At 36.6% G+C, this 17,593-nt stretch overlaps 3 protein-coding genes across 3 annotated transcripts in view; all 3 read left to right on the forward strand.

Moving 5' to 3' along the window:
- The first annotated feature begins 879 nt into the window (after window positions 1-879).
- Window positions 880-3,057, forward strand: LOC148716184 (putative G protein-coupled receptor 45). Its single transcript, XM_088745526.1, has one exon. It carries the CDS (start codon window positions 1,411-1,413, stop codon window positions 2,377-2,379), a length of 969 nt encoding a protein of 322 aa, XP_088601652.1. The 5' UTR covers window positions 880-1,410; the 3' UTR covers window positions 2,380-3,057.
- Window positions 3,058-13,901: 10,844 nt separating this feature from the next.
- Window positions 13,902-16,358, forward strand: LOC111327605 (uncharacterized). The gene has a single exon (XM_022931823.2). It carries the CDS (start codon window positions 14,677-14,679, stop codon window positions 15,634-15,636), a length of 960 nt encoding a protein of 319 aa, XP_022787558.1. The 5' UTR covers window positions 13,902-14,676; the 3' UTR covers window positions 15,637-16,358.
- A 627-nt stretch (window positions 16,359-16,985) lies between these two features.
- LOC148716185 (uncharacterized) overlaps window positions 16,986-17,593 on the forward strand; it is a 1,273-nt gene continuing 665 nt past the window's right edge. Inside the window, exon 1 of the mRNA XM_088745631.1 lies at window positions 16,986-17,593. This exon is cut by the window's right edge and continues 665 nt beyond it. Coding sequence (XP_088601757.1) covers window positions 17,274-17,593 — 320 coding nt within the window. The 5' untranslated portion in view covers window positions 16,986-17,273.

The raw sequence follows: 17,593 nt of genomic DNA on the forward strand, positions 1-17,593 counted from the left end.
AGCTGGAATCCAAATTCTTGCAATCAATTCGAATTGGAACGGCCGCCCCAGGTAGTAAAACTAAAGAAGCAGCAGGCAAAGGTTTTGTTTTTGGCCATTCATGCAAATGGTAAGGACTGTGAAGTTCACTTCTGAAGCTTGTTTCTATTACACTCCCTGCACCACGGAGAGTTGAGAGAAAACGGACTCTTCAGTCTTAAATAATTGGTCTTTTAGAACCTGCATGGCTATCAATGTTTAACATCCTCGGCAGTTATGAGAAAAGAGTAAATTTTGGTGACAGTTTAGAATAAGAACTCTATCTCCTCACTAGTGGATTAGCAGTCACTGACTCGTAGATATGACTTGTATAATTCACGAGCCTTTCTATGCGTCGTTTATTTTGAAATATTCAACAAACGCAACGGTTAACCAAGATACCGGACTAGTTTGTGTTCATTAGAAAAACCTCAGTGTTAAGCTCCCTACCTCTTGTCATCGAGTCCTAATAATGTCTGTTGCAATAAAAGTGATGGTCATCGAGGATGGCTGTATATGTCTCGAAGATCCGTGGTTCGCTGTTGCTTCCCATTTTTGTAACAGCCCACGCTTTACCGTAAACATATTAAGGACGTTGCTTTAAGCTTTATTTCAAAGTCGGTTATTAATCACAATTTGATCCATAGGTACCATTTTAAAAGCACTACGTGAGCCTGCGAGATTCAATCTTGAATCTAATTTTTCCTTGTGATAAATATGGATTTAAAATGAGTGAATCAACTATACTGAGACTACCAGCTTGAAAATCAGACTTTATTCCACTTCTTGAGGGTGTTTTGAGAACCTGAAATAAACCGGTTAAAACTACAGTTTCCGTTGGTTTATTTTCTGTTATGCATATCTTTATATTGGTTGAGGGTTTTAATTGCTTTCATGACTGGCAATCCTACTTACTTGGAAAGCAAAAGAGGAATTGATTAAATCAAGTAGAATCTAAATTGAAAGCCTTATTTCAGATGAATGACATTGTATTTTTTCTCAACGCAATGTCACTGAGTAATCAGTAAAAGTTATTGTTTGTATATGATTGTCGAGATGGTATATCAGCAGTGCATTTGATTTAAAAGACATCTGCGTTCAAGGAAATCAATATGCAGTGTAAACACTGGCTGAAAAAACCATCAATCGTTTAGAGCGAAGCAGAAAATTCAACAAATCGTGTCGGCGTATTTGCGCTCTATATTACTCGACAGGGCGCAATGTGAAAAACCAGAGGACAAATCTTAGAAGCCTTAGAGTCGACTTTCACGGACACCACAGTCAGCTGTTGCGAGTCGGTCGGGTTGTGGGGATCAGAACAAGTTATTCCGATTATTTTTGGGTACTAGCTTTAGCAAGAAATTTGATCGTCACATTCACCAAGACTAAGCCATGATCAAGAATACTTCGTGTCATGTGTGTACTAACCAAAGCTACGTTTCTCCAAGCTCTTCCGATGACTTTAGCGGTCAAAACTCCGACTCTCTGGTTAATGCATTAACTTTCTCAACAGCAGTAGTCAGTGGCCTTTTATCACCTCTAGCCATTGTGGGAAATGCGTTGATATTGGCCACAATTTGGAAGAGGACCTTTCTAAGAACATCGTTTCATTTTATTCTCAGCGGATTGGCAGTCACTGACTTTTTAACGGGACTAATTTCCCAGCCTTTCTACGCTTCGCTCCACTTGATGAAAACAACAAACCCGACAGTGATACAAGATAATCCTAAAGTAGTAAATGCCATTGAATTTATCTCTGGACTTATCAACTTCATGTTTGTCTACATCACTGTTGCTATCATGACATTATTGTCCGTTGAACGATGGTTGCATATGTCTCGGAAATCTTTTACAACATCCCCTCGCCGATATTTCGTTGCTATAGTGATATTACTCTTTCTGGTTCCTTCACTCGTTGTTTACCTTTTAGCCTGGTCGAAACCAACTTTGTGGACTACCTTATTTGGAATGACAGTGGCAAATTTTTCGTTTTGCTATCTTATCAAGTCGCTCGCTTATTTTAAGGTTTATCAAATTATTCGTCGTCACCAGCTTCAAATTCAAGCCAAAGGAATATCTCAGAACTTTGGTCCACCTGCAATAGACTTGGCGAAGTACAAGAAATCTGTGGCAACCATGCTATATATCGTTTTGTTAGTCTCTATCTGTTTCCTCCCTTTCGTTGCGTCTATGGCCGCAGTAGCTATTACAGTTGAAGAGAATCAAATCACACCGGTCCCAATATACCTATCACTGGTGTTCGTATTTCTGTCTTCGTCACTCAACCCTGGGTTGTATCTTTGGAGAATGAGGGACATTCGCAGTGGTTTTAAACAGCTTTTAGCTAGCTTAAGAACCTGATATTATTACTTATCAAAAAATTTCTTTGCTCCAAGTAGAGTTATTTGTAGAGACAATTGAACAATATAGAGTGCGTCCGATAAACCCTTAAAAAATGCATTTAAATTTACATGGCTATTCTGCCTAACAAGAAATTGAAAATTGAAAATAGAATTTTTTATCCAGCTTAAAAGCTGTTTTCGTGAAGCCTATATTATGTATTACAGGTTTTCAAATAACAAATAAACTAAACATCGAATTTGATTTTATTCTATACAATATTCCTCCTGAGGTTTACGTGTATTTCCTGAAAGCTGTATATAACTTTGTGAGAGATGGTAAATAATTATATTTGGCTTCAAAGTGAGCTATCCCGATGATTCAGAGATTTAATTTCGGGAAAAAACGACAAATGCAAGCTTACCTAAATTCATGTCACTTTTCTTTCTATATTAAATGTGTAGTAAGTACAGTACGCTTTGAACAGATGAACCAAATGATATTTGCGAAAACAAAGTTATGAATACTTAAAATTGTTATCAAGCAATTTTACTCATAAACAAAATCTAGGAAAAGGAAGGATTACATTTCTAATTTCATTTCATCTCAGTTTACTGTAACAGCTGCGGGGGGCTTCTCAAGGACAGTAATCCGGACATGATGTCAATAAGTAATCTACAAAAACCAACAGCTTCAATAAAGAAACACATCTAAAAAACTGAGTGTTGTATGACTATCGAGATGGGCAAACATATGAAATATATGTATTTCATATGTTTGTTGTTTGAGATGGGCTGAGTTCAAAGAATTCTGAGGAAAATCAATAAAAAAGTGACTGGAAACAAAAAAATTAATTATTGAAACTAATGAAAGTATTGAAACAAGCTTCGCAGTCGAAAAACTGTGGGACAAATCATTCAAGCAGCCTAGTTGTAGCGAGGCATTATTTTGTAAATGCGAAAAAAATATTTCTTTCTTGTGCATCATTTTTGGCCAGTAGTGATTGAGATTTTCTCGTTTGTCGCCGGAGCTACGCCATGTTCAGTAATACTTCTTGCCATACATACACTGAGCGAAAGTCTACTTCTCTAAGTTCAGACGACCACAACAATCAAAACCTTAATTCCACTGTTTAATTTATCTGATATTTCAACAGCAATGGTCATGGCAGTTTTATCGTCGATGGCAGTGGTGGAGAATGAGTTAATTTTGGTGACGATTTTTTTATTTCATTTTGTTATTTTGTGACAATAGTCGCTAATTTCAAAGTTGATCGAAGTATACGTCGTCTTTATAACCAAACTCAAGGCAGCGGAGTCTCTAGGATCCATGGTCAACACGCAGTTGACTTAGCAAAGTAAGGTAAATCTATATAGAGGATATTACATGGCCGCGCGGGGATACGAATTTTATCTTCTCGTGCTGAAAGTATCTGTCACTTGTTCGCTGCGCTCACTCGTGAGAGATACTTTCAGCACGAGAAGATAAAATCGTATCCCCAAGCGGCCATGTAATTTTCTGTTTATTATATAGATACTGATGAAATTTCCACATAAAAGACAACTTTTTTTATTCATTTTCGAAACAGCAATTGGGTAATTATGTTGGTAACCATGGCCACACCAATATCCTCACACGTGAAAGATAAAAATAGTATCTTCGCTGCGCTCGGTGAAGATATGATTTTTTAGTAAAAGGAGATATCCTGGTATTTCATCAGTATCTATATAATCTTTGTTATATATTTTATTGTTTTTCTCTACCTTACGTCTCGTCCACTTCATTAAATTTGTTAATTCACTACGGTTTGCAAATGACAAAGGAAGGACAGATCTCTGCTATGGTATCAGTGGTGCTAATTTTTCTCAATCCAGGGTTGTACCTCAAGTTGGAGAATGAGAGATGTTCGTAATAGTCTCAAACAGCTTTTCAGTAGGTAATTAAAACAGATTTTCCGTTCTTCATGATTAATTTTAAATTACAGTTGAATGTGAGTCAAGGTAGTTTCTAAAACAGTGCATGAAAACATTAATTTCATTCAGCTTTTCATTTTGCGTTTTTCTTTATAAGGTAGGCTTATAATTCGATTCAAATTTAAAGGCATACAATAAATTGAATGTAAAGTTTAATTAAGCTCCAGATTTTGTTGTGGGAGATTTAAGATGAATTTTAAAGAGCTGTTTGATATGTTCTTAACAATCTATTCCCTACGGCGATTGATTGGACGGTTTCAGTCACTGAAAAAAACTAATTCCGTACACCAATGTCAAAAACAACGTCATTAAAATAGGACATGGCCTGTTATTTAACTTACAGGATTGATTATGTATACGTTGACTTATGTTGAGGATCTACAATACGCTTTGAATGTTTATTTTATCTACATAACAAAATGATTGATTGAGGTGTCTGAAATGTTCTCAACAATCTATTACGGCCTTTGATACGGCATTTAATTCCTCTTAGCGAAGTCACCATTTGGAAGAAAACTTTTGCCAGAACTTCACCCCGCGTTCTCCTAAATGGATTGGCGTTAACTGACTTTTATCACGGGACTTTTTTTGCCGCGCCTTTTCTAATAAACTCTTTAAACATTCGTACAATTGGCGAGAGCCAATACTTCATTAGCAAAACAAAACACTTTTTATCATAACAGTAATGTCCATTGAAAGATGGCTGTATATGTCTGAAAGATCAGTTGGTGCAACACGTGGTAGATGTTCCTTCTAGCTTATATTACCATAGAGTTTCCTGCAGGTCACTGGTACCGCCACCGAGAATGGAGTCCGAAGGTCTGGCATTTGATACCTCTTAAGAAATTAGATTATTTGTTTCTTTATGTTGCGTCAGAGACAAGGAGAAGTCTACGACCGTAAAAAATGCATCTTCTTTTATTGCCTAACAGCTCCATGATTTTTTGAAACATGTTTGCACATATGGATATTTTATTGACCGTCCTAAAACGCAGTCGGCGAAAGAACCAAAGAAAACTCAGAAATATTCAATGAGGTTGGGTTATGCATGGCCACCGTAAAGATTTAGTGTCGTGGAAAAAGCATCCAGTACAGATAGCCTCTTGTCTTTATATCTAATCAGCTGAATAGCTGACCAAAAATTTAAAGTCCGTTTCACGTCCTTTGCCTCGAAACAGAAACAGAAGCCTTTCTTTTTGTCGATTCACTTTTCAAACCTTTGCTTGGTAACTGTACGACGAATGGAAGACGTCGTAATACACAAGAAGATCAGCATCACTCTGCATGTGCAGTTGCGTATCGAAGACAGGACGGTGCAACTTTGTTTTAAATGTGCAAAATTATATTGGCGTTAATCATTCATGGAGCTGTGATCCAACTACCTCAAGCAACCGAATTTTCAAAAAGGAGAATTCTTTTCGAATAAATAATCAATGACCAAAAGAGTAAGAATGGTTCTTCATAAAGTTGAACAGTGGTAGAGAAAGTAATTTGGTTCGGCTTTTAACTTTGAAATGCAAACAAAATTAGACTAAGACTGATTGTTTTATTTTACTGTCAACAATCTGCTCTAGGTACTCATTAAAAAAGTTATCGAAGAAAAGATACCATATTAGTCGAGCTTGAGCTTGACAAAACTCAATTTTAAAAACTGTCAGACAAATCTCACAAGCTTCAAAGCTGATATACTGAAACCACCAGCATGAAAATTACACTTTACACTACTTATTGAGGGTGTTGTCAGAACCTGAAGTTTACAATAAAACGTTAAAACTATAATTTCGGTCGGTTTATTTCCTATTATGCATATCTTTCTTTTGGTTGAGGGTTTTGATTGCTTTTATGATTAGCAATCCTACTTACTTAGAAAGCAAAACAAGAATTGATCAAATCAAATTGAGTCTGCATTGAAAGCCTTCTTTAAATAAAGTTATTGTTTGTGAAGGTGTAGTCTGATCGTCCGGCTTAGTGTAGTCCTTCGCCTTAGACTGAAGTCACTACCACCGACAACAGTCCTTCTCTCAGTCCTTCTTCTAATTTAACAAGTCACTACCACCGACAACAGTCCTTCTCAGGACTACACTAACCCGGACGATCAGACTACACCTTCACATGTTACCCCCGGGTTCAAACCATTTACTGCAAAGTTATTGTTTGTATATGAATGTCGAAATGGTATATCAGCAATGCATTTGATTTAAAGGACGTCTGCATTCAAGTAAATCAATATGCACTGTAACTACTGGCTAGAAAAACCATCAATGGTTTAAAGCCGCGCAGAAAGTGAAACAAATCGTGCCGGCATATTTGCGCCATATATTTCTTGACAGAACGCGATGTAAAAAACCGTTGGACGAAACTTACAAGCCTTAGAGTCTTAGATCTTCACGGACGCCACAGTCAGCTGTCGCAAGTCGGTCGGGTTGTGGGATTAAAACAAGTTATTCCTCGAGTGCTGGTTATTTTTCGGTGGTAGCCTTAGCAAGACTGAATCTGTTCGGCATCGTCACATTCACCAACGAGGCTGCGCCATGTTTAATAACACTTCATGCCATATGTGTTCTAATCAAAACTCAACTTCTCAAAGCTATTCCGTCGACTTTAGCGATCACAGCCTCGTGTTTTCCCACCTGAATAAAGTACTATGATTTACTTTTCATAATCATGATTAACGGTAAATTTTCACGTCCCCGGTAGTGAACAACTTGAATTATCATGGCCTTTGGTTATTGAGCCGACGATTGATAGAAGCTTCAAAACCCTTAAATCAATAGACTCATTCTGATAGCTCCTTTATTTTGTAATAAGCTAATTATTATCATATCATTTTGTTTTTCACCAATTATCCTTGGTGTAAATACTGCTAATTTAACATCCTGTGACACTACATGATCATGACTCTGAGATAGGGTTGAAATATTGTATTTCCAAATGATATCTTGCATGAGCTAATACTTAGTTTACAACGATATGATTTCCATCCTCAGTCGTTCTCGTTGCTTTCCTTCTTTAGCTTGTTATGTATATTGCTATAATTTTGTCGCTTCCCCTTTGCTGACACTCCATCACGGTAATACATAGAATATCTCTACAGTGATATAAAATGTTTTGTATACCATAATTGTCTTTTTTTCTTTATTCGCTTTCAGTGCTTTTATATTGGCTGTATTGTCTAATGCTTTCGGTGCGGTCTTTTGAAAATCTTTTTAACAACAAAATGCTATGTTTTTATCTATTTATTTACTTATTTACTTAGCTTCCACCCTTAAAACACTCAAATAACATAGATATAATAAAATAATATGATAAGATAATGATGATAACAAAGGGGGATGAGGAACGACACAACAGAGCTAGGCTCCAAATTAAGTGCGCCCCCCCCCAAAAAAATTTAAAAATAGATAAAAATATCGAATTACCAGACAAAATTAATATAGAAACTCTCTCTCTCTCTCTCTCTCTCTCTCTCTCTATATATATATATATATATATATATATATATATCCAAAGATTATATAAAAAAGCTATAGTTTATATGTAATTACAAAGTATGTCGCATATTATACAATCACTATTGTTGATGATTATCGTTGATAGCAGCAGCGCTTAAAAGATAAAATATTACAGAATGAGCAGCATTTATAACAGATAGATTTCCAAGTATTAAATACATCAAGGTTATAGGCATTATTAAGTGCATTATTATAGTACTTAAAGAGTGAATATTTAAACTTGTTAGAGGAAGAAGAAGCGCGTACAGAGCTCGGCAAATTATTCCAAAGCTTGGTTATACGGTTAAAATAACTAGCCTAAAAGAGTTTAGTGCGACGTCGAGGGATTATTACGTCAGAAGCAGAAGAGTGGCGAGTAGTCCTAACGTTAGTAGGCGGTGCAACAAAGTCATTAATAGGAATATTATAATGGTTAATGCGACATTTGAAATAAAATACCGGATCTTTAAGCTCATACCAATAAGAGACAGGAAAAAGATTTAATCTAATAAGACGATCAAGATAGGGAATACTATCATAGTAATTCATATTTAAAATATGTTTTGTAGCTCTTCGTTTAAGGCGCTCTATACGAGTTAAATTGCCAATCTCCTGAGGGGCCCACACTTCGCTTGCATACCCTATGTGCGGGCGAACAAAAGTAAAATAAAGAAGTTTTCTTGTGTTTTTATCAAATGATTTTAAAGTGTGCCTTCTTAAAAAGCTTAACATTCTATATCCTTTTTGCAAGTATGTGATCGATATGAATGTTCCACTTTAAGTCATTAGATACAACGACCCCTAGATCTTTTATAGTTGATACGTGATTAAGAGATTTCGAGTCTAAATTATAGTCATAATTAATAGGTTCCTTTTTCCGAGAAACTGTCAATATTTCGCATTTTGAGCTGTTAAAACGAAGCTGCCATGCCTGGCTCCAGTAATTAAGACTATCAAGGTCATCTTGGAGAGCAGCACAATCAGATTCTTCTTTGATGACTCTAGTGCATTTTGAATCATCAGCAAATAAAGCAGCACGACTGTCAATAGCAGTAGGTAGATCGTTCACATACGCTAGGAATAAAAGCGGGCCTAGGATACTACCTTGAGGCACCCCGGACGTTACGGGTAGACTGCTGGAAGTATATCCATGAACAAGACATCGTTGACTGCGGTTACCAAGGTAACTATCGAACCACTTGAGCGGTGGACCGCATATACCATACTGGACAAGTTTAATTAGAAGCCGCTGATGCGATACGCTATCAAAGGCTTTAGCCAAATCCAAGAAGAGCAGGGATGGCGTATTGGTGAGAGCACTCGCCTCCCACCACTGTGGCCCGGGTTCGATTCCCGAACCTGGCGTCACATGTGGGTTGAGTTTGTTGTTGGTTCTCGTCCTTGCTCCGAGGGTTTTTCTCCGAGTCCTCCAGTTTTCCTCCCTCCGCAAAAACTAACATTCCAAGTTCCAATTCGATCTGGAAACAGTGGACAAGAAGAGCCACCCAGTGGAATGTCCATTTCTAAATTACTTATTATTACTTATAACTTATTAAGAATATAATATCTGACTGCTAGGCCTTGTCCAGATTTTGGCCGATCTCATGATAAAATGTCAATAATCGTTTTAAAACGAATCAAAACGGAACCGCATTTTAGTTAGTTGTCTTGCTTTGGGTTAACGATAAGACTTGTTTATTGGAAGAGCGCCTTCTGCCCACCTGATCTTGAAGTTCGTTTTGATTAAACTCTCAAAAGCGGAACTGTTATGTAAGTGTCTATGTTCCCTTCCTTGTGCTTGTCTAAATATATAGTCCTTTTGTGAGTTTGTTTTGAGTTTTAGCTAACTTTGCATCTTGCCTCTATATGGAATGATTGGAATGTTGGTTCGTATGTTAGTTAGAATTTAGCTTAGCTTCTTCCTTTTAATTTCATATTTCCGTTTACGATAAGTACTTGAATATCTCGACAACGTTAAATAAAACGATTCAAGGCTTGTCCGTAAAATATATCCTCCCTTCATAGTGTGTCTTCATTCAACTGATAGTTGTCGTTGAAAATTTGCTTCGCCTGTATCAGCCGCTACAGACTGCTTCAGGTAAAAATTTGGTTAAGGCCATTACGCAAATTTCTCATTCTCCATAGGTATAAACCTGGGTTGAGAAATGAAGATAAAAATGCAAGTACCATTGACGTTTCTCTGGCAAATATAAGTGTATAATCATCTGTAGAGGTGAAAATGAAGGGAACTGAAATGCATATAATGTAAGGCACATAGCAGATGGAAAATAACAGTAGGATGTAAACCATGGATGTCACAGATTTCTTGTATTTCGCTAAGTCTATTGCAGATTTACCAAAGTTGTGAGATATCCCATTGACCTGTATTTGGTGCTGATGTCGACGAATAATATTGTTAACTTTCAAATTGGCGAACAATGTTAGAAGATAACAAGACAACATCTCCGCTATTACTAAAGCAAAAAAGAAAGATTGTCTTCAAAACTACGAAGGCGAATGACTATGGCTGGAATCGGAAGGAGCAAAATCATGCTAACAATGGTCGTCAAACGTCTTCGATTTGACGTAAGATGAAATCTTCGCGACATGTACAGCCACCATTAAATGGACATCAGTGTTATGTTTAACATCGTGACAGTGACGAAATAGATGGCACTACTCACAAAGATTACAAAAACAATTATCTTTGGAAAATCGTACACCGAGTCAGAGTAAATTGAATATTTCAAAAAAAGCCCAGCATAGAAAGGTTGAACAATGAGACCAGTACGAAAGTCAGTGCACGCTAAATCACTAAGGAGAATATGGAATGATGATCTAGTAAAAGTCCTTCTCCAGATTGTCGCCAAAATCAGGGCATTTCCCACCACCGCCACTGGTGACGAAACAGTGAGGACAATAGATGTAGAGAAAAAGAAAGTATGAATGCTTTCTGTCACGTCATCTCATGTTCGAGGGGAACTAGATGTTTGCTGAAAATGAACAGCTGTGTTGTTGAACATGGCGTGGCTTCTGTTGCGAAGAGAATAGTCCAAGTTAGTTGATTGATGTCGACAAATATGATCTCCAAAACTAAACATTTCTATCCATGATGCCGTTTTCTAATTAGTTCTGCAGCTGATCTCCAAGTTTGGTCAACTGATTTCCTGTTTTTTCAATAAGAGAGGTACAAAAGCTTTTAAAAATGTGTTGGTCTCCATCAAGAAACTATACATCACAGTCAATTAAGTTGAGTTTTTGTCTGTTAACTTGAAATAAAGTAAAAAAAATATATCAGTGTAAAACGAAAGAGAGGTAGTGAGTAAGTGAATTAAAAATAATTTTTTGATTTACAGTTGACTGTTAAAATTGCTTTTAGGACAATGACGATGACGATGGCATAACTGAGAAGAATCTTAAAAAAGTGAATATGTATCTTCATAAGCTATGAATGGAGCAAAGTTTTCTTGCACAAATAAACGATAGGACATCGTTTCTTCACTGTTAAGTTTACCTTCCTGTGGTTACCACTCAGTTTTCTCCACTTGCTGGTCTTGATCTAATTAAATTAAATCAATTCCAATAAAAACCTGAAATTGTGAAATTAATTATTAACTGGAAAAAAACTAGAATTCAATGCAGCAGATAGAAATTAACCGCTGGCCGAAAGATTGCCCAAAATTGACCGTTAGCCAAAAAAGCCATCAGTCCATTGAGATCAGTCCATTGAGAAAAAAAATTCCATTTCGACACGTTCATCGTGGCCAATTTCATCTTTAATTTCAGACGGTTCATGAACAATGCACTTGACTCATAACTGAAGAAAAATGAGATATGTTTACAAACTCTTAACACACACTTTTATTTCAATAATGGATGTCAGGAGTTGATTAAAGAAACACAGGGACCCCCCAGACTCTGAAGGCAATGCTCCAGCTGATAAGAACAATATAAAATACAAACAAAAGCAAATTGAAAAGTAAAATTTATTGCGAAATGTAGAATATTACAGTCATTCACTTTAGCCCTAATGGCTGACACACTAGTGTGACCAGGAGTAATAAACATGGTAGCGACTGACTTAAATCCTGAGAAAAGGAGCGGCTTAATCCAAACTGTTTTTATAGCATCGCTAGCCAAATAGGATTCTAAAGTGACGGTTAATTCTGGGTTTATTCTTTTTTTTCAATTTTTTCCTTCGCAACGTGCATTTTTTGAAAGTGAGTGACAAAAATAATATTTTCAAAAACAACTTTCTTGTGGATTTTCAAGTTCCTTGTTCGATGTTAAAATGAATTAGGAAGATCTTCTATTTAGTTCTATTGGACATTGTTTCCCTTAAAAAAGGTCATAAAATGATATAAATTTAACATTAACTTCAGTCTTAGGGTTTGTTTTGCAAGGTAGTGAAAAAGGTTGGCTTGGCAGCAGAGAGGAAATTAGTTAATTTAACTAACGGCTAAAAAAAAATTAAAACATAAGCCCGACTCTCAATATTCACTCTCGATTTCTATGCGTTGTAGTTTAATAAGGCAAATTTTTCTGAGTGGGTTGGCACTGAATGATTTTCGTACTATTCTGATCGCCCAGCCTTCATATGCTTCGTTTAGTTTTATAATAGACTTAACGGCATTACGAAATGGACCTACTGCTGTTCACTAGAGGTTAGTTACTGGGTTCAACGCAATTTTCTTCGTCACCATCACGTTCCTTACAATAACGTAACACTGATGTTCCATAGAAGGATGGCTGCACATGGCTGGAAAATCTAGTATAACATCTTATCGCAAAAACCTCGCTGTTGTCTCCATATTGCTTCCAAGTCTCTCGATGGTTCTTTCCTTTTTTAACAAAGCTATATTTTATACAGTAATTAACTCAGAGATGTTATCTTGTTATATTTTCACAGCTGTTCTCTCTCTTTTTTTTCTTACCTTTCATTGTGTCCAATGTGGGGGCTCATATTATTATTAAGGTTGACAGGAGAGAAGTGAATACCAGTCGAGACCTATCAAAGTTGATGATATTTTTGTCTTCGTCTCTCAGCCCAGACTTGTACCTTTGGAGAATGAGAGATATCCGCATTGGCTTCAAATAAGTATTCGTTTGCAGAAGACCCTGATACTTTCAACGTTTTTATGGCTAAAATTAGGGCCTCGGATGTTATTCAAGTTATCTGCAGTTAAACATTTCTTCAAAAGTTAAGGTTTGGTTATTGAAGCCCTTAGCGAATCAATATTCACTAACTTAGGTTGCTTCTCATTGCTGCTCCACCTTTCTCGAGAGGTAAAATGTAACATTGTAAATTGTGGTTTTTTAGCGTTGAAATAATAATTCTCAATGGTTGAAATAATCAAATTTATGATTAAATTTTTATCACTTTCCTTACTTTATCATTATGCATGCATTGTCAACTTTCGTCAAGGATCTACTATCAACTTTAAATGTTATTTAGTTCATGTCCTACAAACTGAATAATCGAAAAAAAAAGCAAATAAAAGAACAAACCAGAAAAGGAAACGAAAACTCCAAACAATTGAAGTACATGTGATTTCATTACTTTTAGAGCAATCGGTTAAGCCATAACTTGAGAAAAATATATTTTGAGTAAGATCTGTGTCTGGATTCAGTCTCCAAGATTCCTTGTTGATTCCTTTTAGCTTGTAATTCTATTCATATGAAAATAAAGACAGAAGATTTCTGAGTAAATATATCAAATCATTGGAATAAATATTATTTAAGATCAAAAAATAAATGATAAGGATTACTTTAAAGCAAAGATTACTCTTGTTAGAGTGGTTCATTTTACCATAATGGAACTTTACGTCCATAAGTAATCAACACATCTACACTGAGAAAATATTTTGGAAATCAACGGAAAGATAATTACTACTAGCTTCAAGAACTAATCATCTTTGTATTGTATTGATCTGTTTGGTTTTAAAAAAAAAGGCCATCTGCAAGAGGTCAAGATAAATAGTGGCAGCACAAAGGTAAACAGCACTCTAAGCCTGAGCAGTAGGAATAAACAGTCGTGCTGCATACTTGTAAACAAGTAGAACCGAAGAACTATTGAGCAGACATATACTTAATGGGATAAAAGTAAGTCTTCATTGACACTGCAGTTAGCCACAACAAGTCACCAGGACTGTTGACGCAAGAGGTTCTTTCGCGTGAACTATTTTCGTGCTCTACTTTGGCAAGAATATTGGATCATAACGTTCACCATTGAAGCTTCACGCTCTGAGAATCTGACATTCAAAACAAACTATAAAACTACAATTTCCGTTGGCTTACTTCCTGTTATGCATATCTTTACTTTTGTTGAGGTTTTAATTGCTTTCATAATCAGCAATCCTACTTGCTTGAGAGCAAAAAATAATTGGTTGAATTCATTTAAGTTTGAATTTAATGCCTGAGGAACTCGTGAATGACATTGTTTGTACTCTCAACGTGATGTCCCTGTGTAATCAGTTAAAGTTTTTGTTCGTATACCATTGTCGAGATGGTTTATTAGCGGGACGTTTGATTCAAGAGATGTCTGCATTCAAGTTAATTAATATCCACTGTAAACATTTCCTTGAAAAACCATCAATCGTTTCAAGTGGAGCAGAAAGTCAAACGAAGCGTTTTATATTTGCGCTTTATATCACCTGACAGAACACGATTTGAAAGACCGTTGGACAAATGTTTCAAGCCTTGTAGTCGATCTTCACTGACGCCACAGTCAGCTGTTGCAAGTCGGTTGGGTAGTGAAGATAAAAAGAATTTATTCTTCGTGCGCTGATTATTTTTGGGTGGTAGTTTTAGCAAGAAATGTAAATCGCCATTGTCACGTTCACCAAGGCTGCGTCATGTCCAACACTTCTTGCCATATGTGTACTAATAAAAAGTCAACTTCTCCAAACTCTTCCGACGACTTCAGTGGTCAAAACCTCGACTCCCCGGTTAATGCATTAGTTTTCTCGACAGCAGTGGTCATTGGCCTTTTATCGCCCCTAGCCATTGTGGGAAATGCGTTGATATTGGCCACAATTTGGAGGAGGACCTTTCTAAGAACATCGTTTCATTTTGTTCTTAGCGGATTGGTAGTCACTGACTTTTTAACAGGACTAATTTCCCAGCCTTTCTACGCTTCCTTCCACTTGATAAATACAACAAACTCGGCAGTGATACAGGATAACCCTAAGGTAGTAAATGCCATTGGATTTATCGCTGGACTTAGCACCTTCCTATTTGTCAACGTCACTGTTGCTACCATGACATTATTGTCCGTTGAACGATGGTCGCATATGTCTCGGAGATCTTTTCTAACATCCCAACGCCGATATTTTGCTAGTATAGTAATATTAGTCTTTCCGATGCCTTCACTAGTTGTCTACATTTTAGCTCTCTCGAAACCAGCTTTGTGGTATACTTTATTTCAAATAACAATTACAAATCTTTCGTTCTGCTATCTTATCATATCCCTTGCTTATTTTAAAGTTTATAAAATTGTTCGTCGTCACCAGCTTCAGATTCAAGCCAACGGAATATCTCAGAGCTTTGGTCAACCTGCAATCGACTTAGCGAAGTACAAGAAGTCTGTGGCATCCATGCTTTATATCTTTTTGCTTTTTTCTATTTCTTTCTTACCTTTTGCGGTGTCTAATGCGGTAGTTCTTATAACCACACATGAAGACACATTAATCGCTTTAAAACTGTCCACGGTGTTCGTATATCTGTCTTCGTCACTCAACCCTGTGTTGTACTTTTGGAGAATGAGGGACATTCGCAATGGTTTTAAACAGCTTTTAGCAAGCTTAAGAACCTGATTTTATCACGTATCAAAATATTTCTTGGGTCCAAGTAGAGGTTGTAGAGACACGATTGAACAAAGTAGAAAGCATCCAATAAGCCCTTGCAAAAAAAAATGCATTTAAATTTGCATGGCTATTCCAGCCCACAAGAAATTCAAATTTCAAATACATCTTTTTTTCCAGCTTAAAAGATATCTTCGTTAAGTCCATATTGTGTACTACCGATTCTCAAATAGCAAACAAACTGAAAATTTAATTTGATTTTGTTCTATACAACATTATTTGTGAGGTTTACGCGTATTTCCTAAAAGCTGTATATAACTTTATGAGAGATGGTAAATGATGATATTTGGCTTCAATGTGAGCTATCCGGATAATTCAGGGATATAAACACGGGAAAAAGCGACAAATGTAAGATTAGCTAAATTTATATTACTTTTCTTACAATCTCTTTTCTTATATCCTCGACAGTTATGAGAAAAGAGTAAATTTTGGTGACAATTTAGAATAGGAACTCTATCTCCTGCTTAGTGCATTAGCAGTCACTGACTCGTAGATATGACTTGTATAATTCACGAGCCTTTCTATGCGTCGTTTATTTTGAAATATTAAACAAACGGAACGGTGAACCAAGATACCGGAGTAGTTTGTGTGCATTAGAATAACCTCAGTGTTAAGCTCCCTACTTCTTGTCACCGAGTCCTAATAATGTCTGTTGCAATAAAAGTGTCATTGAGGATGGTTGTATATGTATCGAAGATCCGTGGTATAATTGCATAGCCAATATTTCGCTGTTGGTTCCCTTTTTTGTAGCTGCCCACGCTTTACCGTAAACATATTAAGGACGTTGCTTTAAGCTTTATTTCAAAGTCGGTTATTAATCACAATTTGATCCATAGGTACCATTTTAAAAGCACTACGTGAGCCTGCGAGATTCAATCTTGAATCTAATTTTTCCTTGTAATAACTATGGATTTGAAATGGGTGAATCAACTATACTGAGACTACCATCTTGAAAATCAGACTTTATTCCACTTCTTGAGGGTGTTTTGAGAACCTGAAATAAACCGGTTAAAACTACAATTTCCTTTGGTTTATTTTCTGTTATGCATATCTTTATATTGGCTGAGGGTTTTAATTGCTTTTAGGACTAGCAATCCTACTTACTTTGAAAGCAAAAAAGGAATTGATCAAATCAAACAGAGTCTAAATTGAAAGCCTTATTTCAGATGAATGACATTGTATTTTTTTTCAACGCGATGTCACTGAGGAATCAGTAAAAGTTATTGTTTGCATATGATTGTCGAGATGGTATATCAGCAGTGCATTTGATTTAAAAGACATCTGCATTCAAGGAAATCAATATGCACTGTAAACACTGGCTAGAAAACAATTAATCGTTTAGAATGAAGCAGAAAGTCTAAAAAATCGTGCCGGCATATTTGCGCTATATATTACTTGACAGAGCGCGATGTGAAAAACCGGTGGACAAATCTTAGAAGCCTTAGAGTCGGTCATCACGGACACCATGGTCAGCTGTTACGAGTCGGTCGGGTTGTGGGAATCAAAACAAGTTATTCCTCGCGCGCTGATTATTTTTCGGTGGTAGCTTTAGCAAGAAATCTGATCGTCACATTCACCAAGGCTGCGCCATGACTAAGATTACTTTGTGTCATGGGTGTACCAACCAAAACTACGCTTCTCCAAGCTCTTCCAATGACATCAGCGGTCAAAGCCCCGGCTCCCCGGTTAATGCATTAACTTTCTCAACAGCAGTGGTCATTGGCCTTTTATCACCTCTAGCCATTGTGGGAAATGCGTTGATATTGGCCACAATTTGGAAGAGGACCTTTCTGAGAACATCGTTTCATTTTATTCTTAGCGGATTGGCAGTCACTGACTTTTTAACGGGAATAATTTCTCAGCCTTTCTACGCTTCGCTCCACTTGATAGAAACAACAAACTCCACAGT

This window comes from Stylophora pistillata, chromosome 14, assembly GCF_964205215.1.
Source record: "Stylophora pistillata chromosome 14, jaStyPist1.2, whole genome shotgun sequence".
In the NCBI taxonomy this organism is placed as follows: Eukaryota; Metazoa; Cnidaria; class Anthozoa; order Scleractinia; family Pocilloporidae; genus Stylophora; species Stylophora pistillata.